The 22,367-nt window shown below is 36.7% G+C and overlaps 1 protein-coding gene across 9 annotated transcripts in view; it reads left to right on the top strand.

The window, feature by feature from the left end:
- Positions 1 to 22,367, top strand: part of ASPH (aspartate beta-hydroxylase) — a 102,097-nt gene that overhangs the window by 2,299 nt on the left and 77,431 nt on the right. For 5 of the 9 annotated variants that reach the window (XM_052704488.1, XM_052704487.1, XM_052704484.1 and 2 more), the window contains exons 2-4: positions 15,059 to 15,208; positions 16,073 to 16,117; positions 17,655 to 17,723. In XM_052704488.1, the coding sequence (XP_052560448.1) occupies positions 15,059 to 15,208; positions 16,073 to 16,117; positions 17,655 to 17,723 (264 nt within the window). Of the gene's footprint in view, positions 1 to 3,195; positions 3,261 to 10,966; positions 11,396 to 15,058; positions 15,209 to 16,072; positions 16,118 to 17,654; positions 17,724 to 22,367 lie in introns of those variants that run through there. The other 4 variants (XM_052704486.1, XM_052704482.1, XM_052704485.1 and 1 more) reach the window with 4 other exon arrangements.

Here is a 22,367-nt window from a genome sequence, read left to right as displayed (position 1 = left end):
ATCCTTGAGATCCCTTCCAACCCTGGCCGTTCTGTGATATGCTGCTGTATTTTCTCTTATAGTACTTAAGGTGATACTTAAATCTATATCTCACTGGTCCCATAGTTATGCAGTACTTGCTGTCTGTCTTCTTAGTAGTTTTGTGTTTTGGGTGGAGGAAGGTTTGACATCAGAACTAAAAATGCAATTTCTAATGTGTCACTTCCGTGATGCTAGTTTATGTGATGGCATATTAAGAATTTTATGCTCTGTACCTGTTTTGTTTGTAAAATGTGTTTAAATATAATAATTTGCACAGTGCTTGAATGGAAACATGACTAACATATGTATGCACACTTAAAAAAAAAATAAAAATCCTTGATTTTCTTTTCATAGATCATGCAGATGTTTCCTAGCCTTAGCTACTTTACCAGTGATATAGTATCAAGCTTCTATAGTGTTTACTTTGAATTGCCTCTGGAAGAAGGTGGGAAAACATTCCCTTGTGGCAGTCGTGATAAAAACTATAAAAAAAATCCCTCTAGCTCATGTTGCTTAGGTTGTGGCAGCTGGCAGCTAAACTGTAATAAGTCCGTATTCTCCAGAGGAAATTTAACCTTTGTGAGTGAAACAGGGCTCGAGTGGGAGGCTAGTTCTCTAATAAGTTAGACACAGTACAAAAAACACATTTGTGGCACAAAACATTGTCTGTTCCTATAGGTAATTGCATTCTTATTTTCTCAATGTATTAAAACCAAATTACTGCTTCTGTAAGTTCTCTGTCTCCAAGCTGTACATCTTAATCTCTATAGCAGCAATTGAGATGACCTTCTGATATACCCTACTTTTCCTTGCAGGACCCCAGAAGATGTTTGATTTTTACTACTCCTTTTTTGAACCATGTCCTTGTATTTCCAAATGCGACTCTGTTCCTAAGCATCTCACTTCTTTTTATTCATCTGAAAGTCCAGAGTCCATTAATTTCATCCTCTTGTTGTTGTCTGGGTATTTTTTTTTTAACCTTTTTTTTTATTTGTTTGTTTTCAGTTGACCTGATGTCCTGATCCAAATGCAATTCTGTGTTAATGTTAATTCCTTTTTTAGTTAACAGTATCGCTGCTATGAAGGTATTTCATAGAATCATAGAATGGCCTGGGTTGATAAGGACCACAATGATCACTTAGTTTCAACCGCTCTGCTATGTGCAGGAAAGCCAACCACAAGACCAGGCTGCCAGGCAGCCTGTGCATATTGATTTGCATGAACTTTCATATTTTATTTCATCTCTATTGCAAAGACTGCATTATACTGTACTTTCTTTGTGCAGGACTCTTTTATTTATTTTTTTTTTTTTAATTTATCTGATTTGCAGAGAAAATTCATCAGTTACACATATCACACTTCTTTTTCTTCTGCTCAAGTTGCTTTGATGTCTGTTTTGTCCATTATCTTCACAACATTTCTTCTGAAACTTCACGTGGATTTTTCAGTTCAGCACTGTCATCTTTTAGATCTATCTGTATGAAACTTTCAGTGTGCTGTTAGTTATGGAAAGGTACAGTGATGGACTATGGACATCACTCTGCAATGCAAAATAATCAGTTTGCACACAGTATGTCAGTCGTTTCTCCATACTGGCTGATATTTGGATTTCTTGTCTTGTTATGACTTTGAGCTTTAAAATGGATACCCAGGTGTACCAGCACTCACATGAAAACAAACACAGCCTTTTACCTTTCCTGTGTCTGTGTTTTTTCCCTTGAGAAATAACTCATCCAGCCTTCTGAGATGCTGATGTGTAATAAAAACATTAAGAAAAGTTTAGCTTCTTCTGATCTAGTGTAGGTAGAAATCTCAGACTTGCTTTGTGCTTTCTGACGTATGTTAGCTGTATGCAGTAAGTCACTGTGGGACAAAAACTGCTATTTGGTGTGCTTTAAACGTGGAGGAGCTTGGTGCTTTACATCCAAAAAGATGCCTGTGTTCATATATTTTTCTCAACATTTCATTAAGAGTTTACATGGTATAATAGGAGAGGTAACTTTTTTTAATAGTGTCTGGAGGTAGAGCTTCTTTAAAATGAAGGGTGGAGAACTATTCTGTGATTCTGTGAACTAAAGTATCACCAACAGTATCAGAGGCATGAAAGGCTGAAGTGTATTTTCTCAGTTTTCAGCAGTCGCTTTGGGAATGCACCTGCAAGTTTCCTGTCTGATTAATGAGCTCTGGTAATGAGGCTAGACTGACAGTCCAGGGTGAGATTGAATCTGCACTTTGAGCTTCTCCAGGGATGGGAAATCCACAGCTTCTCTGGACAGTGCATTCCAGTGCCTCACCACCCTCTGAGTAAATTTCTCCTTAACTTCTGACCTAAATCCCCCCTCTTTAAGTTCAAAGCTCCTTTTAGTATCACTTCTGTTTCTCTCTTGTCCTATTGCTGTCAGACAATGTCAAAAGTTGGTCTCGCTCTTGTTTAGAAGCTCTCTCTAATTACTGAAATGCTGCAGTTGCTCCAGAGCCTTCTTTTCTCCAGGCTGAACAAGCCCAGTTTCCTTCCCTCAGCCTGTCCTTCTAGGAGAGGTGCTCCAGCCCTGTCGGTTATCTTTGTGACCCTCCTCTGAAGCCATTCCAACAGCTCCACATCCCTCCTGTACTGGGGGCCCCGAGCTTGGGCACAGTTCTCCAGCTGGGGCTTCATGAGGGTAGAGCGGAGAGGGACAGTCCCTATCGGCCACACCTCTTCTGATGCTGCCCAAGGTTCTGCTGGCCTTCTGGGCAGCAAGAGCACACTGCTGGCTCATGTCCAGCTTTTGTTCATTGGGTCCCTGAAATCCTTCTCCGCAGGGCTGTTCTCAGTGAGGTCTCCCAGTCTGCTTTCATATCTGGAATTGCCTCAACCCAGGTGCAGCACCTTGCGCTTGGATTTAGATGGAAGGTGGACAGTCTGGCTTGACATGCTGAGTGATGGCTAAATAATTAATATATGTATATATGTGTCTTAATATGTATATGTGTCTTAAAATCATCTTTAATTATGAAATGCATGAAGTGGTGGGACTTCAATATTGCTGTTTCTTGGGACTGAAAATGCTTTTATAAAACAGCAACAAAGAAACAAGTGAACCATTCCTTTTCAGCAGGACCCATTTTGAATCACTTTCATAACATGTAATAAGTGTTCCTGTGCTAATTCTTACATTGAATTCTTCGTTGTAGAGAACTTGTGCAGTGAACTTCTGATTTACCCTGAGAGGTTCTTTCCTGCTGAAGATCACAAACTGGTAATCTGTGTGACAGCCTGCAGCAATATTTTTTTTAACCGCATTCTACAGACTAGCTCTTTGCATGGAAAGGTTTTGAGATATGTTTGAAGTGCAAATCATAACTTGTAACATTATGTCTTTACACAAACTGTAAATGAATTATGCTGGTATTTATATACCAAGTTTGAACAGATTGGAATGCGTGTGGTTCAGCCTTGTTAGAACTTCTCAAATGAAACAAGCTTTTCTATCTCCTTCATTAGTGATTGCACCATTACCATGCATGTGCTTAACCAGTATAACAAGTGCTATCAAGTTGTTTGAAGACTTCATGTATAGAAACTTCAAAAGGAGTAGTAGTGGTTTCCTTATTTTGTAACTTTAATTCCTGAGGTTCTGATTCATTTAGAATAACTACTGATGTAAAATTTCTCACTTTATCTCTTTTTACAATAGTGTATGTTGGTTTTTTGGGTGGTTTTTTTTTTTTTTTTTTTTTTTTTTTTTTTTTCTGTAAGTTGGGGCTTTTGTTTTTATCTAAGGAAGTTGAGGTAATGGTTTGTAACTGTGAAACACATTCTTTCCATAGGTGAAGGAAACAGTTCTATCTTCTTAAGCACTTGAAAATATGGTTGCTACTGCAACTGATACGTTCTAATAACATTGTTGTAAAACTGCTTATCCAAGCAAAATGCCATGACTGTAGGTATGAAACACCTACAAATTCTTTTGAATTCTGTAGGAATTGCAGTTGCATTCCACCTCTGTGAAGCTATACCTAATTCAGTTTATTTTAAATCAGACTTTAAACTTCGCTAAGTTTCAGGCATTAAAAAAGATTTTTAAATGTGCTTTTTTGTTTTTTCCTCTCCATGAATGCAGTGCATAGCAGAACTGTAGACTGTAGCCTGGCAACTAGAGTTTTATTGGGTTATTTTTAAAACTCCTTCAAACTATGGAAAAAGTAATTGAGAGAAAACTACATCATCTGGTTTATTTCCTTTGTGTCTTAACTGGGACTCATTGCTAAAACAAATTGATATGACCCACATTACAGAACAGGAAAATGGAACAAGGGAAAAAAAGAAACTAAAATTAATACCAGCAATACCAATATGCAAAGTTGAGAAGTTTCAACTTTATGTAATAGAAACTTTATGTAATAGAAGCCTTTTATAAAGGTCACCACCAGCAGAATTTGTACATCATGGACTTAAATACTTCTTGCATTTCTTTCACGTTACCTTTCCTGAACTCTGCTCTAAATACAACCAAATATGTAATTAACCTTGTAATTATATAGGAATATTGGCCACATTGTATACTTGTAAATCTTTGTTGCTTGTATTTGAGTGATCAATTTTAGCTGTCTCCAAATTTTCTGTGGGAGAGAGAGCCAACTGATCAAAATACTAAGAATCATTAATTCTCTTTTTAATTGTACTGATGATCTAATTTCTCCTCATCAGTGTTATAAATACAGCTCAGGTATGTTGAGTCTGTACTGAGATGCTACAATTTCTTTCTATGCTCATAGTCTTAACCTTGAATTGTGTTTCAAATATAAAAGAACTTCAGAAGTTGGCTTGAAAGAGGAGGAGAGAGTTAAATGGGTTTGAAAATGAAGGTTGAATCAAGTAAATTGCAAGTGAAAAGTTCTAAGCTCAGTTTTGGACGTACATTTTGTGTTTTGTTTCCGTATGAATACAAATTTGAGAAGAATCATTATAGTTTTGAAAAATACCATTGAGTGTAGGAAGGTTTACTTTTCTATTTATATGTATATAGGTCTGGTAAATAGATAATAAGATATTTTTAACGTCTTTTATCAAAGATTTTTTTCCTCAATTTCTGATTCTCTAATCCTACTGTCAATAACTTTGCGGGGAAAAGCTTTAAAAGAAATGCAATCTGATCTGAACTATTCAGATAGTATGTGGTAGCTGTGTTAAATATTGCTTTAAACACATCAAGTTGTATGCAGTGTCATTACTAGTTACTTAAGCAGGATGCAGGGATGCATATGTGTGTAATAAATTTTAATTGAAGAACTATTCTGAAGTGTCTTCTGAGAGGAAAAACAAAAGAAAAACACAGCCTAAAATTGTCTAACTTTTGACATTGATCATCTTTCTAGATCTTTTACAGAAGAACAGATGTGGCTCCAGAATTTTTTCTTATTAGTGCACATCTCTGTATTCATTTTTACCTCCTCTGACTTCAACATTTACTCTTGCTTAAACAGAACTCCCAAGAAAAGTTGCTAACTGCAGCAGCTTCCTATGTTGGCAAACAGCTGGGCTCTCCAAACGTCAGTGAGAAGTGGAGGGCTGCTACTGCAAGTAGAACTCACTGTTGTGCTGTATTTTCAAAAAGTGCCTCTGAGAAGTTTTAACAAAACTGTACAAGCTCAAAGGGCATAATTAGTATATGGTGTATAGTATAGAGTTTCTTCCTGTGTTGAATTTGTGACTGTATTCTTGGAAAGAAAACCTGCACTTATTTAAAAAACAAACAAGCAAAAAACCTAAATCCTCAGAGAATAAACACATGAAATGAGAAGTAGATTTCTTTCTCAATAAATTTTCTGGTTTTTGATTTGTGTATGCCTAAGAAGAAATTACTTAAGTTCAAAACAGTTGGGTTTTGTTCACTGTTTGTGGTAAATTGAGCAGTTGAGCTTGGAAGGGACATTTAAGATCGTGTAGTTCCAATCCCCTGCTGTAGGCAGGGACACCTTGCTCTGGACCAGAGAGCCCCATCCAGCCTGGCTTTGAATGCATCCAGGGAGGGGGCATCCACAAACCTCTCTGGGCAACCTGTTCCAGTGTCTCACCACCCACATCTAAATCTACCCTTCCTTCAGTTTAAAGGCATTTCCCCTTGTCCTGTTGCTATGTGTCCTCATAAAAAGTACCTCCTCAGCTTTGCTGTAGGCCCTCTTCAGGTCTAGGAAGGCTTCTGTGGCCTTCCCCACAGCCTTCTGTTCTCCAGGCTGAAGAGCTCCAACTTACTCAGCCAGTCTCCATTGGGAAGGTGCTCCAGCACAAGATAAATATAACTAAATGATATTAATAAAACTAGAAGGAAGGTGTGATTTTAATCAGGCAGTTAATGGTCAAAGTCTTGTTTTGTACTTGATTTTTTTTTTCCCCTGAAGATTAGTTAATTCTTATTCCTTAATAACAAATTTTCTTAGCTTGCAACTCTTCTAAATAAGTCTTCTAAATATTGTGGGACTTCCTGTGAACCATAAAGATAGCTGATGATATAAAAAAAGCAAACAATAACAGCTTTATATTCAGCAGTGGGCTGAACTTTAAGAAATACTGACCTTCTCTTATTTAGAATTTGATCACTGGATTGATTCTTCTTGTAGTCTACTGTTCCTGCCTTTATTTTATTTTATTTTTTACTGTTGCATAGCTTTGATTTCTTTTAATTAGACTCAGCTCTTCAGTCAAGATCTTCAGTTGAGTGTTTGGAAAACATGTGGTTCACTCTGAGTTAGATTTTGTAGTTGCTGTTAGAGTAAAAACAAATCACACCTACTGCTTATGCTTAACTGTGTTATCCTTTCTTTAATTTCTCTTACTGCATTCTTCCAGCTTATGCTACTCTGGATGCACTGCCTTTCTCCAGCTGTGTCCATTTCTGCAGTTGTAAAAAGAGTTGATACATAGTGTACAGATAATGAATATCCCAATGCTTTTGAATAGCAGTACCTTACACATATGCACAGAGAAGTAAAAGTGTAAATATTTAAAGTCTCAAAAAATATCCTCTGTCATCTGATTCTGATGTGATCTGATTCTGAATTCTTGATTAGATTTTATGGTTTACCTACCTAAAATTTTCTTTTTCACATCAACAGAAGTTTTAGTTTTAACAATGCTCAGTATATTGTCTCTCCTCGTACCTAAATGGAATGTAAGTTTGCCGATGACACCAAGCTGTGACGCACCAGAGGGATGGGATGCCATCCAGAGCATTGGGCAAAGGCAAACCTCATGAGGTTCGACAAATTCGAGTGTGAGGTCTTGCACCCGGATCAAGGCAACCCTCACTGATACAAGCTGGGGGATGACAAAAAAAAAGACCCAGGGTACTGGTGGATGACAAGCCAGACATGAGCCAGTCAGTGTCTAAAGGGGAGCTACAGGAAAGAAGGGGACAGGCTCTTTAGCAGGGTCTGTGGTGATAGAACAAGGGGAAATGGCTTCAAGCTCCTAGAGGGTAAATTGAGGTGGGTTATAAGGAAAATGTCTTTTACAGTGAAGGCGGTTAGACACTGGCACAGTTTGCCCAGGGATGTGGTTGATGCCCTGTCCCTGGAGACTGTCAGGGCGAGGCTGGATCAGACCCTGGGCCAAGGTCCAATTTGTCCAGATATGTAATGAAATGAGTTTCAACCTTAGTAGTGTACTTGTAGTTGTTATGATGTGAAGATTTGTCAGAGTGTATCAGTTCAATATATATGCCTATTGAATCTAGATTTTAAAATAAATACACACCAAAAATCATAGAATCATAGAATGGTTTGGGTTGGAAGGATTGCGTAGTTCCACTGCTATAGGTGGGATTGCAAAAGGTGCAAATGTACATACGCATACATTAGAAGTGTGTATATATATATGTATGTTTATATTATGTGCTTGTGTATATTCATATACAAATAGCTGATCTATCTCACAGTATTGAGTTGACAAAGCTATTTTAATAAGAGGAGGAACAGTGAGAACTACAGAGAATGCTGTAAGCTTCTCTTTAATAGGTATTACTCAAAATACTTGCTACTGATCGCATTCAAAATAATAACTGTACAAAGTAATTAATTGTGATTGTATTGTTGAAAATGGTTTGTAAGAATTTTTTTAGTTTAAGTTGTTAATTGTGTTTGAAAAGATGATTTGGCAAAATGTCAAGCAGTAACTGGGCATGTGGCTGTCCTCTGCTGCTGATTCATCTGTTAGTAGTGGGGCAATTATATTGTAACATATCTTAGCTTATTTGTCACACTCTTTTTTATATTGCTCTGACAACTTATTTCCGATTTGCTAACTGTAGGTATTTTTCTGTTGAACTGCTTTGTTGTTTTTCATTCTACCGTGTTTTTTTCTTATTTTTTGTAACTGTGCTCTCGTATGCAGCTTTCTCATCATGTGATAATCCATAACTGCTCCCATACTTCTTTCCTACCTCTGTGAGAAATAATTACATACATCAGAACAGCTACGTTTGGTGCTTTGAAACAGTCATTATTTCTATGTTCATGTTTATTTTTTTTCCCCTCTTGTAATCTCTTTCTTGCACTTTGGTAGCTCTATCAGGTGGTGTCCCGAGTGGTCAGTTACGCTTTCCTCAAATAAATTAAAATAGTGTTCATAGTTATACCATACCAGTTATAGCAAATTTCTCTTGCAAATAGTTTTCAAACTAACACTCATACAAGTGATGTGAGTGATACTGTTTTTTGAGTGTCACTGAAGTAATTCAGAGCATTTCAATGCTGTAGAATAAAGTGTATTCAAGAAGTCTGTACTGCTGACTGAACTGATCCCAGTCTTTGTTTTTAATTATCTGTTTAGTTAAGATTTTTCTTAAATAATGCTAAACAAAATTACATTAACTTGAGTGTTTCGTTCTATAGCATCCACAGAGACAGGTGGAAGAGTATGTGTTAATCATGTTGTTCATGATGAGTTACAGTTGTGCAATCCTTTGGCCCATCTTCTTTTTTATGGTCATTTTCTCAATTTTAGTTGCAGCTTCCCTGTCAGGGAGGAATGCGTTTTCCATTTCTGGAATCAGTTCTCGTAGTGCGTTTGCTTTGAGTGGCACAATGTAAAGCTGTGGATACTTGGTTAAAGGTCAGTGTGTGTTTGTGTGGTAGCTCAGATCAGTAGTGCGTATTTCAAATGATTTTTTCAGCTGTCCTCCCTCTTTCTGATTCTATTCACTGTTCAGTTATCCCAGAATATACTTTTGTTTTGAAGCAAACAAAATAGAATGGTGTACTGCAACTGCTTACACATGTTCAGCTTGATAAATAATTTTGAAGCAATCTCTTTCGACCTATGTATGATGTCAGGTTGTCAACATTATTTGTATGCTCTCTGACTCCACTTGTAGTAAAATACACTATATGCAAATGGTGCAGCTGTATTGAAGTGGCAATAAATTGCCTAATCTAATGCCTGTCAACATGTTTTTTTATGCAACAGACTACATACTATTGCACTTAAAACCAATTCTCTTTAATAAGCTGTTGATTTATCCATACATAGTGAGCTTTTACCTTTGCTTAATTTCTTCTGTTTGTAAATCTGTTGTACATCATACGTGTTGCTGGAACAAGGAGGTCTTTCCTAAATCATCTGTTCTCCTTGGTGTATTCAAAAGATACATTACTGATAGAATTATCTGCCTGCACTTTCTTTACACATCTGCCTGCACATCTCTTTGAAAAGTCTTAAACTTATTGGAGTTCTGCCTGCAGCTGTTGGGAACTGTGTTTGGGGATTAGTTACTGGATTGTAAAAACCAAAGGAGATGTATGATGGCTTTCCAAATACCTTGTACATGTAATGCTTCACTTTTTAATTATTATTGTATTTTTAAAGAAGGGCGAAAGAGGAAGAACAAAGTGCTAAATAGTAAAGCTTTCATCAAGACTGCTGCCAATTGGACAGGAGTTGATTTCACACTCTTCTACAAAAAGGGAGCTGCTTCTTGTTTGAGTGGGAAAAGGACAGTTTGCTAAAACAGATGTATTATGATGTTGTTATTTTTTCTCCTTTTTCTGGTCCTTGCGCAGAAGGACGGTATGCTGGTCACTTGTTGAAAAAGTAGCATGAATGTTTTCAGAATTTGAAGGAGGTGTGGTATGAGTTTTGAAAGAGAAAGGGGAAAGAAAGCAAAATCAATACCTCTGGTGCTTTCAATGAATCTGTCTGGGGAAAAGGAGGCTGAGGGGAGACGTTATTGCTCCCTTCCAATATCTGAAAGGTGCTTACAGTGAGAGCGGGGTTGGTCTCTTCTCACTGGTGACTGGTGACTGGTGGAGGGGAAATGGCCTCGAGTTGCACCAGGGGAGGTTTAGGTTGGATATCAGGAAAAACTTATTTCCAGAAAGGGTTGTTAAGCACTGGAATAGGCTCCCCAGGGAGGTGGTTGAGTCACCATCCCTGGATGTGTTTAAAAATCTTTTGGATGTGGTGCTCAGAGACATGATGTAGCAGAGGGTTGTTAGTTAGGGTAGTTTGGTTAGGTTGAGGTTGGACTTGATGATCTTTGAGGTCTTTTCCAACCTGAGTGATTCTGTGATTCTATGGTTCTATGAATATGCAGTAGAATTTTTGCCTAGTATGTGGTGCCTTATGAGGAAACAGGCTTGGCTTTGGCAAAATTGTCAGAACCCTTTCATTCAGTCTGCTAGAAGCGAATAAGAAGTCTTCTGGAGGAGCTGCTCTGATCTGAAAATTCCTTGGCAACAACATGTATAATCAATTCAAAGGGACTCCAAAACTCACTGTTACGTTTCAGAAATGGGCTGTTTTCTTGAGTGATAAGCCAACTGGAAAGAGTCAGTCTGCACAGAAGTTTGGGAAGCTGCTAGAGGAGTGACAGCGTGGAGAAAGTTCTTTGGGCGTGGGCCAGGCTGACAAATGCAAGCCGGCAGGCTGTGTGTCCGGACTTGTGCTCCAGCTTATGCTGGTAGATGTAACGCCCTCAGAGTGCGGGCAGTGAGGCGCTGTGGATGGCAGCAGCATGCAGCGCAGCGTGCTTGATTGTATTTGCTATGTGTGACGTTGAGAGATTAAGGGGAGGGGAAAGGATCAGCTACTCAGGGTGCTCTGTTAAGAGGCGCAAGTGAATTTGATTGTCGTCAGAATGGGATTGCCATATGAGTTCTGAAAAGCATTTGGCTCCTGAAGATAACCGCTCTAAAAATAGATTTTTTGGAGGAGAGTTTTCACTTCGGTCCAGTTTCGGGTTCCAGCTGAGCTAGCTTTACGAAACTCATCAGCTCCTGTTGCAAGACTACAGTGAGGATAAATCGCTTCTTATTCTGCCTTCGGTGTTAGCTTTTGGAGATAACGACACGCTCACTTGGTGAAAATTGAACACCAGTGTTATGGCCGACGACACAGGTACAGTCCTGACTGTTTTTGTGAGCAAACTGAAAATGCATGGTTGCAAATACTGACTCTGTAATCAGCAAAATAAATGGCTTACTGTGGCATGTTGGTATTTTCTAGTCGGTTTACTATTAGTCTGCATTACTGACTGCCTCTGGTTTTGATTCAGTGTTTCCTGAAGTAGAGAATTCTCACGGATTTATGCAGACTCCTAAATTGTAACTTCATTTCTCTTTGAGTAAGCACACATTATTAACACAAGACATTAGTCTGTGTGCAGATACCTCACTTGAAAGTTATTTTTGAAGTATGTAAAATTACCTTCGAAGTTAACTAAAGTAAAAGGCAAATGTTTTTAATGCTTTTTAAAATTTTTTTTCAATGTGTTATCTAACCACGACTCTTAATTTGGATGAGTGATATACAGGACTTTTAAAAATTTGCCGCTGAGGCATACAGCACAATTTGAGACTTTATGATGTCTGCGTAAAGCCATCTGGTGGTGTAAGCAAAGGCTTGCCAGATATGGAAGGTGACCTAGTTTGGACATGGCTGGCAGCGGGCACAGGGAGAGGACTTGAATGTAGAATTAACTGTCTGGAATGCATTCTAAGCTGAAGGCAGTCTTCCGTGATGGCCTGCAGTTTTTTGTTCTGTGTGTGTTTGGTTCTGTTGAGGGCATGCACGAATTTTATGTCGCCTGACTTCCATGTATGTCAGAGCTACCTGATAAAGCTGCTGTGGTGGAATTCCTAGCAGGATTTTTCAAGGGTTTTGGAAATATTGTGCTCATGTGGGAAACCAGAGCACAGAAATATGTTTTTTCACTGTTGTGAAAGATGTTTTTATATCAGAATCTGTTTTGGAGGAAATTTCATGAAAAAACTTCAAGATTGAAAAAGGAAAGTTACCTTTTTATTATTACTTTTTTTTTTTTCTTTTGTTTTCCTGTTCGTCTATTGACTAAAGCCCTTTTCATTAGAGGTAAATGCAAAGTACAAAACAATGAGGTAGATGAATTAGTATAAAATACAACATGATAATCTTTTCTGTTTTCCTCTTTTAGTACATGCTTTGCTCTCGAACAAAACAGTAACCTGGAATAATTTAAAACGTTTTAGCTTAAAGGTTCATTTTTAAAGGTTTTTAAGCACTCAAATACAGGTATAGCCACATTCTGCAGTTACGTAATTGATTTTGGAATATTAAAATTTCCAGTTCAAGGAATATTTGATAATTTTCATACATAGTTGATAAAATTTCTGAGTGTATTACCTGTGTTTTCAAGGTATCCATACATCTTCCCATAAGGGAGATGAGCACAGCTCATAAAATTGTACCTGTGTAATTTGGTTACTATGTATTAGGAAGTGGAACATGCCTAATGTGAGGCTAAGTTGTCTGTTTCTAAATATTATTGATAGCTTATACCAAGGAAACTGCGCGTAATGTACAGAGTAAGCCAGATATCTTGTATTTGTTCTTTGTGATAGTAGTAATAAAGAAATGTATTCTTAAATCAAGTACTGCATCTGTATGAGCTGAAGTGAGCCAGTTGTTTTCTATAGCTCTCATAGAATCATAGAATCATAGAATCACAGAATCACAGAATCACCAAGGCTGGAAAAGACCTAATAGATTATCCAGTCCAACCATTCATCTCTTACCAACAGCTCCCGCTAAACCATGTCCCTCAACACAACATCCAGCCTTTCCTTGAACACCCCCAGGCTCGGTGACTCCACCACCTCCCTGGGCAGTCCGTTCCAGTGCCTGACCACCCTTTCTGAAAAGTAATACTTCTTCATGTCCAGCCTGAATCTCCCCTGCCGTAGCTTGAAACCATTCCCCCTGGTCCTATCACTAATGACACGAGAGAAGAGGCCGACCCCCAGCTCACTACAGCCTCCCTTCAGGAAGTTATAGAGAGCAATGAGGTCTCCCCTGAGCCTCCTCTTCTCCAGGCTGAACATTCCCAGCTCCTTCAGCCTCTCCTCATCAGCCCTGTGTTCCAGACCCCTCACCAGCTTTGTTGCCCTCCTTTGAACACGTTCCAGGGCCTCAATGTCTTTCTTGCAGTGAGGGGCCCAAAACTGGACACAGTACTCGAGGTGCGGCCTCACCAGTGCTGAATACAGGGGAACAATCACTTCTCTGCTCCTGCTTGCAACGCTGTTTCTCTCACCATGGCACATAACACTATGACTATAATAAAAAACTTGTTCATTGCAGCTATGAACCTGATGAAAAGCAGGCTCTGAAAGTCCTTCTATGTCATATTGATAGCTGGAATAAGCCACCAGTCTTTCGTTACTCACTTAAAAAGCTACTTCTTTTTTATTCCAATGAGGAATCATGGTAATATTCAGGTGTTCAGGGTATTTTTGTATTTATATTTATGTGGACTAGATCAAAATAGTTGCTTCTAGATCATTATTTAAATGATTCTAATTGAATGTAAAATTTCACTTATGGAGTTTTAGTAACTTGAAAAAGTTAAGAGAAAGTGAATTTTGAGCCTTGGATTAATTGTGGTGCGAATTCTCTGCCTCTGTCCTTGAAACTGGAATTATTGTTAACAAGAGTTAAGAGTTGAGCATGAATATTTTCATATAGGTTTACTTGAGGGCATTTGTTTGATCACCGTCATTTGAAGAATGAGAAAAATATTTTTAGTGTGGACTATTGGCAGTATTCTGGGAGATTTCGTTGCTTTCTTTAAGTAGCTGACCATTTGTAACTTGGGGATGGATTGCTGGACTAGCACAACAGTATGGCTGGATGGGCAAAGGGCAGGGCTTGAAGGGAACAAAATTGGGGCTGGCCTGTCTGAAACTGCCAGCTTTGCAGTGGTAAACACCAGAATCACAGAATCACAGAATGGCCAGGATTGGAAGGGACCTCAAGGATCATGAATCTCCAACCCTCCTTTACATGCAGGGCCACCAACCTCCACATTTAAGGAAGAAGAGGAACAGACCTTGAGCTTTTGTAAAAAGCTGTAGACATCTTTTTAGGTGCAATTTTACTACTTCTTACCTAAAATGATCCGAAACTGGACTAAGCAATGTATGTTTTATGTAAACCTCTGCACAGTTCTAAGAAACAGAAGAAGTTTTCAGTTAGAACAGTGACTGAACTTCAAATTTTACACTTGATGAGGTTTAGATTTTTGCTGCTCTGTAGGCTATTTGAATTGTCATGTTGATTTCATAAGCTAACTTAACTTTGCAGTACTGGCTAGCTTTGAATGCGTTTGATACTTCAGAAATGCTTTTCTTGAAGCATTTCTGCTGCCGGCATTGCCCTCTGGTGGCAGCTTGAGAAATAACGGCACAAATGACAAACATCTCAAAAATGTTAAGCTCCGTGCAAATACATACCAGAGAAGAAAAAGGAGGGATTTCCAACCACATTGTTGAAGCATATTACATGTGATTGCTTTATTATTGTTGGTTTGTTGGTTTTTTTGGGGGGGAGGGTGAAGGTGAAGGGATTGCTGTTTGGTTTGTTTGGCCTTAAAGGCACAGATGATGATTGAGGTGTCCATTGTAAAACATAGCAACATGAAAACTCCAGAAGAAATCCACCAAATGTATAACCATATGCTTTATCATAATTTTTTAGCACGAATCCATTTTATTTTTTTTCTATTTGTGTGCCTTATTTTAACAGAGAGTAAGCATGGAGGAAACAAGAATGGAAAGAAAGAAGGTCTCTCTGGAAGCTCATTTTTCACCTGGTTTATGGTAATTGCTTTGCTGGGAGTTTGGACGTCAGTAGCAGTTGTCTGGTTTGAACTTGTAGATTATGAAGAAGTCCTAGGTAAGAATTTTAAATCTTAATATAGTGTAATAAAACCCTTCTAATAATGACTGTGACTTACTTGGTAGTAATGGGTGCAATTTTACCTTTCAGAAAGGAAACCAAAATATTAAAGTTCAATGTCGGTGAAACAGAGCAGTGCATGGGTAGTTAGCTAAATTGACAATTGGAGTGTATGAAAATGTCCTACATAAAAATATGCAGTGTAGTTCACAAAATAAATTTTAAAGCTGAGCTCAATTCTGATGCTAAAATGAGAATGTCATAAGACTGAAAAAGGTTACTGAAGTACTGCATGCATTTAAAAACTGAAGAAATCTCCGAGGTTTAATCTTCATCATCTTGTATGCAGTATATAACGTGTATACAGTAGCTCATTAGGAATTTCAGTTTAACATTTGTTGTTTGAGTTTTCAGTTTTTCTCAGAAACTTGAAGAAGTAATTTGTTGAACGTAGGTGGCTAATCTTATCACTGGTTCTTTGGTGGACTGTGTTAGTAGTAGTATCAGAACAAACAGTTGTCGTCTCGTGAATGATATTTTGTATGACCTCAGTTTTAAGCCTACAACAATGTTAATTGTGTCTCATTATGAAAGTGTTAAGACCGTATTGTTAATGTAATATCTAGGAATGAAAAATTGAGGGCTTAAATTTCAGGATGTATGCATGTAGGTAGAATTATTCTCTCTGTTATAGGCTTCAATATGCAGTTTTACAACTGCTGGTTTTGAAAACTTTACAATTGCTTCTTAGAATTATCTTTTTTTTTAATGTACAAATATTTAAAGAGAAGTTTCTGGCTTGAAACCTAATTAGGTGTAGTGATGCAAATAATGGTTTCTGTATTTTTACCATGCATGCAGCCAAAGCAAAGGATTTCCGTTATAACTTGTCAGAGGTACTACAAGGTAGGATACTAGAGAAGTAAGGTTGTTTTACTGTGCCTTGGCTAGAAACTTTATTTTTGTCTTTGACTTTTAATATGTTACTGTTCTTCTATAATGACACGAAACAGTCATTTCTCATCTTTCTCATTCCTCCTATTTTTGAATGTGATATTATTCTTTTTTTTGGAACATGGTATTTATTCCACTAGTCTATTGTATTTAACCAAAAATAAATTAAGATCCTTTCTAACTGATAGAGTCAGTGCTGTGATGATGACCTTCTGTCTATTCTAGACCCATAGCTGAACTTCCTTAAATTTTTCAGTATCATATAGGGAACTATATTTCATTCATTTTGCTAGCGTTCAAGTTCTGCCTTCATTTAGAGAGGACAAAATTTAATGACTAACTGACAGACCACAAGGAGTTGAAGTTCTTCTGCAGTCAGTGTGTGGAGTTTTTATCTGATTAAAAGTTTGGCTTGGATTTATGAAAATTAATTAGACAGTCCTCTATTTATCTGATGATCTCAGGGCACTTCTAATCCTGGACACTGTATTTCTATGCTAAAAACTGTTTTTTTAAATAGAAACCAGATATTCCTTTTGCTTATATCTCATGCTGACAGAGTTCTTACCAAACTAAAAGTGAGATGTCTGATGTCGCCTACGGAAGGGTTTTGTGGACACTGGATGCCATATAGTTGTTCATAAAACTATGAATGTTTATTCCTTTGTTTAGGAAGTAGGTTGTTTTTCTTCTATTAACTTAGCTCCGAAGATGAAATTACCTACACATCTATATTCTGACAATGTAGAATAATTTATGATTTGAAAACAAATTGTGATTATTTATTATTTTTACTTTACTATTTATTTTCCATCTTTAAAATGTTGAGCCTTTCTTGTGAAGTTAAATTTTATGCTGAACAAAACTTGTTGCGAGAAAATGCTTCATCACCTCATTTCATTCAGTATTCCAATATCTAAACTGGGCGTACAGGAAAGTTGAAGAGGCACTTTTTATTGACCAGTGTAGTGATGTGACAAGGAGTAATGGCTTTAAACTAAAAGAGGGGAGACTTAGATTAGGTATAAGGAAGAAATTCTTTACAAAAAAGGTAGTGGTGCACTGGAACAGATGCCCAGAGAATTTGTGAGAATTTGTGGATGCCCTGCCCCTGGACATGTTCATGTCCAGATTGGATGGGGCTCTGGGCAGTGTGGATCTGTAGTGGTAGGTGAGGTTGGAACTAGATGACCTCTAAGGTCTCTTTCAACCTAAGCCATTCCATAATATGCCTGTTTTTAAGTCTGTGAGCACTAAAGTAGATGTGTGGGGAAAAGACCCTACCTGTATTCAGTCTAAAGTCTAGGAAATGAAGACAGGAAGTTAAAATATTTGCAATATAAAATAAAAGGTGGTTAAAAAAAGTAGCACTAAGTAATCAATATGGTAACATCCTAGCACTGTCAGTTAACCATCATGCATAGAAAACACTGTCGGAAACAAGTTGCAGAATTCCTAATACTTCTTGTTCTTCTCTTGACATTTTTAGGCAAACTTGGAATATATGATGCTGATGGAGATGGAGATTTTGATGTGGAGGATGCTAAAGTATTGCTAGGCAAGTACAAAACTGGGAGGAATAGTCAACGTAATTTATATGTCATGTTCATGTTTGTTGTTTTTTCCTAATTGAATAATTTTAATAGATTTGTGTGTTGTTTTTTTTCCTCATGCAAGTTGAAGGAGTACTTATTCTCCTTATTTATCACTGTTAGTATAAATCATGTACTTACTTGCTGGACAGTTTCAAAGTTAAGTGGTTGATGCTGCTGTATCCACTGTTACAAGATCATTGTGTTTGTTAATAAATTAACTGGGTAGAGGGCTTAAGATGCTTCAAGAATTAGAATGCTATTCTTGTAGACCTGATAAGCCAGGTCCATTTTGAAATGAGTGATAACAAGCCTTTGTATGTGACTGTGAGCACCTGTTTAGCGTACTTTTGTACTGTTTTACCACTGTTCTCAGTTCTCCAGAAGTCTGTTTTATTTTCACTTTCAAAGTCCTACATGACTTGAAACTCTAGTCTTAAGCATGGTTTTAAGGAATGTACCTTTCTGATCACTGAGTATCTTAAATAAGTTCTGACTGACAGGCATGTTTTGTGACAGTGCCCTTTTACCTCTTTTCTGCCATCACCATCTTCACTTCATAATCAAGCATGGGAGAAGTACTTTTTATATAAGTGATTTTAGAAAGTTTGTTTTTCTTTAATTGGTTGCTTTCAGGTATAAACCTATTCTGATCACAGAAACAAGTAAAAAGAAGAAAAAAAAACCCTACCATAGTTAATAATAGCTTGAGCAATATGCAATCTGAGATGTCTTAAACTTTCAAAGTTATCAGTGGTGTTAGGATGTTATGTCGTATAGCTGGAAGGTCACAGTCCATGATAACCAGTTTCTTGTCAGTTTATTTTTCCTCATTTGTGTCTGGAGAAATAAGCAAGTCTTTCAGGGGCCATATCTGTTTAATCCCATTACAGCTGAAGAACACTCATGTCATAATAATCACTGAACTTGCTTGCAGCGCTGTGAATGTGAGGGGTGCTGTGAATTGCCTCAGAGATACAAATTGGTTATTAATTACAAGCAGTAGATAAAATAACATTTTGCATAAAATAATCCTTATCTTTCATTACTTATGGAAGGTGGATGTTAAGTTCTTGTGGGTCTTATTAGTTTTATTCAGACTACCAGAACTGTGCTGCTGCTTTGTTACATCTGTTTCACGCAACTTGATATAGCTGGGAATTCTGCCAATATGTGATAGTGTTTCTATTACAAGCTCACCTTATCATGTAGTTAAACTTCATACTTAAAATGTGACACTAGAAGGTCACACAGATCAAAAACTGATTTTCATTATTTTTGAGCTCTTGCTTACAAGTAAGATTTCATCTCATTCAAATTCAAGAGTATTTTCAGCAGTACAAAGGAATTCATAATTTCTAAAATGTTACAGAACATTAATATAATCATTTATGTTTATAATTTTATCAGCTACTGGAAAAACATAACTTCAGTTGAAGCTCCCAGTAAGTTAATGTGCTTGTTAGTATTTAAAAATGTACTAAAAATGAACAGCACTATTATTTATGTAGAATACATTTGCTTTTTAATTGATACAAAATCTGAAAGACTAGATGCCCTCTTGAGGAATTAAGTTATCAAATTTAGTAAAGAAAAACGTATTCAACTGCTTCTCTTCAACTGCATTAGGGTAACTTTCTATATAATTAGGGTAACTTTTCTGTATAAATGAGTGCTCCTTTATTTTATTTGTGAGGCTTTTGTTAGCACATATACTGTGTTTGAAGACTTGTGACTTTCATGGATTTTTGTGTGTCAGGCTACCACAGCAAAAAGTGATTTCTCTGCTAAAATTGACTTGAACCCAAAGCAGCAATCTCTTTTAAGTTAGGAATTCTTATTTTTTATTTTTTATTCTCTGTTCTTTTCAGACTACTGCATATTAAGGTCTTTGCATCTGCAGTGGTTTAATATTGTCCAGTTCCTTCAGATTTCTCTATAAATGTAAAGATTTAATTTGCAATTTGTGTTTCAAGCTTAGTAGCTGAATACTAAAATACTGAATACATTTTCTATATGATTTCGGCACACCTGAGTAGGATTAGCATTTACAATTTTATTTGTTGTATTAGGGTTGTGGTTTTTTTGTTTTGTTTTGTTTTGTGGTTTTTTTTTTTTTTTTTTTTTTTTTTTTTTTAAGGAGGAGCTTTAATGATTAAGATCTGTTTAAGGGATTTGTGTGATTTTGAAAGCTGTGTATCGGAAGTGTACTCTTCTCTCTCTCAGCCCACTCCAAAGGTTAGAGAGGAGGGAAAAAAAATCTACCTAAAACCTCCCCAGCCAAACAAACTCAAATGTTTGAGTTTTGTATTTTTATTTTTTTTTTAAATTCCCAAAGCTGAAATGCCGATGATTTCTTTGTGTCAAGGAACCTACAAGCATTATGTGGAAAAAAAATACAGAAACTAGTTTATAGCCGTGTACCTTGCAAGTTCCTCTTAACTAGGAAAGACAGGACAGTATTTCAAAGTTCAGATAATCAAGAGGAATATAATTCCTCTGTACTCACTTTTGTTCTCTGTAGAGAAACAGTGGTTTTAGTAGTATTGCAAAAAAAAGCATGTATAGGGGTCACCAGAGCCTGTCTGTCTGAACCCTTGGAGACAATTTTTATTCCTCAGTTATTTATAATAAATAACAATCTCTTGAGAAATTCTAGTCTGAATGCAGCAGTTAGTTGAATTTCTGAACAGAAGGTCAGATACAGAAGGTCATCAATATATTGTTGTAGTACTTGGATTACTAGAAAATAGGAAAATAGGGGAAAAAAATTAACCTAGTATCTCTGTGACCATTCAGATGGAAGTGAATTGTAGAATCCTAAATTCTACAAATGAACTTTTTTTCCTTTATCTTACCTATGGTAGAATGAAGTATTTGCAAACAGTCATACAAGGATTGCATGTTGAGAAATTCTGTGATGAGTTGGTGGGAGTTGAGATTTGTTTGTTTGTTGGTGTTTTTTTGTTTATTTTTTCAGGTATGATTCACTTAATTTAGGGTAATTTTCATGCCCTCTCTATTTATTCATCTTCTGTTGTAGAATTGTTAAATGTTGGACTGGCATATGCATATTCTCTTAAAAGATACGTTTGCACACAAAGGCATATTCTCTTGATAAATAAAGTAGTTGCATTAGCACTGTTGAATAGATAAAGATTTTGACTTTCTAGATAAGTGGCATTGTTTAGACTTCTCCCAAAGTAAACAGTTGTTTCCACTGATTTAGCATCACTTAGCTGCCTGTTGGGGCAGTTTGTTTTTAGTCACTAATTTCAGCTACTTCTTACTGTGCTTGTGTATGAGTTTTACTTTGAAAAGCACTTTTTCCCAAGCGTGTGGATGAAAAATACAGGCAATCCTTAGCATATCTGCTAGAAGTTAGCTATCTTCATTGAAGACAAAATTAACCCAACTATGAATTTGAGGTGGTGATATTTCCTTGTTTGTATGGTTCTGAGACAAAAAAGAAGAATATATGAAATAATATATTATTTTCCATAGCTTAGGATGAAGTGTTTTTGTATACAATGGCTTTCAAATCTAAAACAAAGTCTTGGATAGATTTTGTAAAGAATTATGAAGAAAGGATTTGGGCTTTGTTATTTTGTTGTTGCTGCGGCAAGCATTTTTATTTTTAATTGGTTAAAATGTCTCCCAGTTTGTTGATCCCTCTTGTGTTCTGATGATTTGCAAAGAGAATGTACTGCTACAGTCCATATTACACTTCACAAAGTCCCAGGACACTTTGTCTCGAGTTGGGACAACAGTAGGAGCTTCTATATGGTTATTCACACGTCTATAGAAATACCATCTAAAACCTGTGATTTAAAAAAATAATAATAATAAATTCAAAAACCAGATGTTAACAGAATAAACAGTTGTTTTATAATCCTGTGTTTATGATTTTGATTTTACTGTTTTTTTTTTAAATTTGGGTTTTCATTCTTAAACTAAAATTTGATTTGTCATTAAATAGATTTACCGTGGTAAATATCTTTTGTCTCCTTTTGTCCAAAGTTTGAAAACAAATTAGAATGATGACTGACTACTGTACATAAAGTTAAGCCTATAAAATTTAATTTTTATAGAATTAAGCCATGGAAGAAGTTGGAGAGGGGTATTTATAATACCTTGGTTGCTTCCTGGATTCAATCTATCATTTTAAAACCTTTTGGGCTATCCAGTGAAAAATTAAAGAGAATGGCTGGTCACTCAAGTAAAGGTCTGGACATGCAGGTACAAGGATCGTGGACTTAGAAGTTTCCTCAGAATTATCATTGATATTTTCTCTATGTGCCATAAGAAAAATATGTTGCAGCACATTAAACATCTCTGCCATAAGCTTCTCTTATTTTGAATGTTTCGTTAACCTGCACCTAATATTGCTTTGTAGTTTGCATGTGCAAGATGTTCACTTAATTTTTTGTCTCAACAATCTGTCGTCTCAGTCTTTTCTGCTATTCTTTCCAATGCAAACGAAGGTTTGTTCTGGTTAGAAGTGGAGAGGAACATTCCTTCCTCTCCTTTAAAGCTTACCTATTACTGATGTTTATCATTGCTTGATCATTCTGTTGTGTTTTTTTCCAGAATGGAAAAGTTGAAATGTT

The sequence above is a fragment of the Tympanuchus pallidicinctus genome, unplaced genomic scaffold (assembly GCF_026119805.1).
Source record: "Tympanuchus pallidicinctus isolate F22 unplaced genomic scaffold, pur_lepc_1.0 scaffold5, whole genome shotgun sequence".
Classification (NCBI taxonomy): Eukaryota; Metazoa; Chordata; class Aves; order Galliformes; family Phasianidae; genus Tympanuchus; species Tympanuchus pallidicinctus.
Note: the sequence above shows the minus strand (reverse complement) of the source record. Positions and strands in the feature narration are given on the sequence as shown.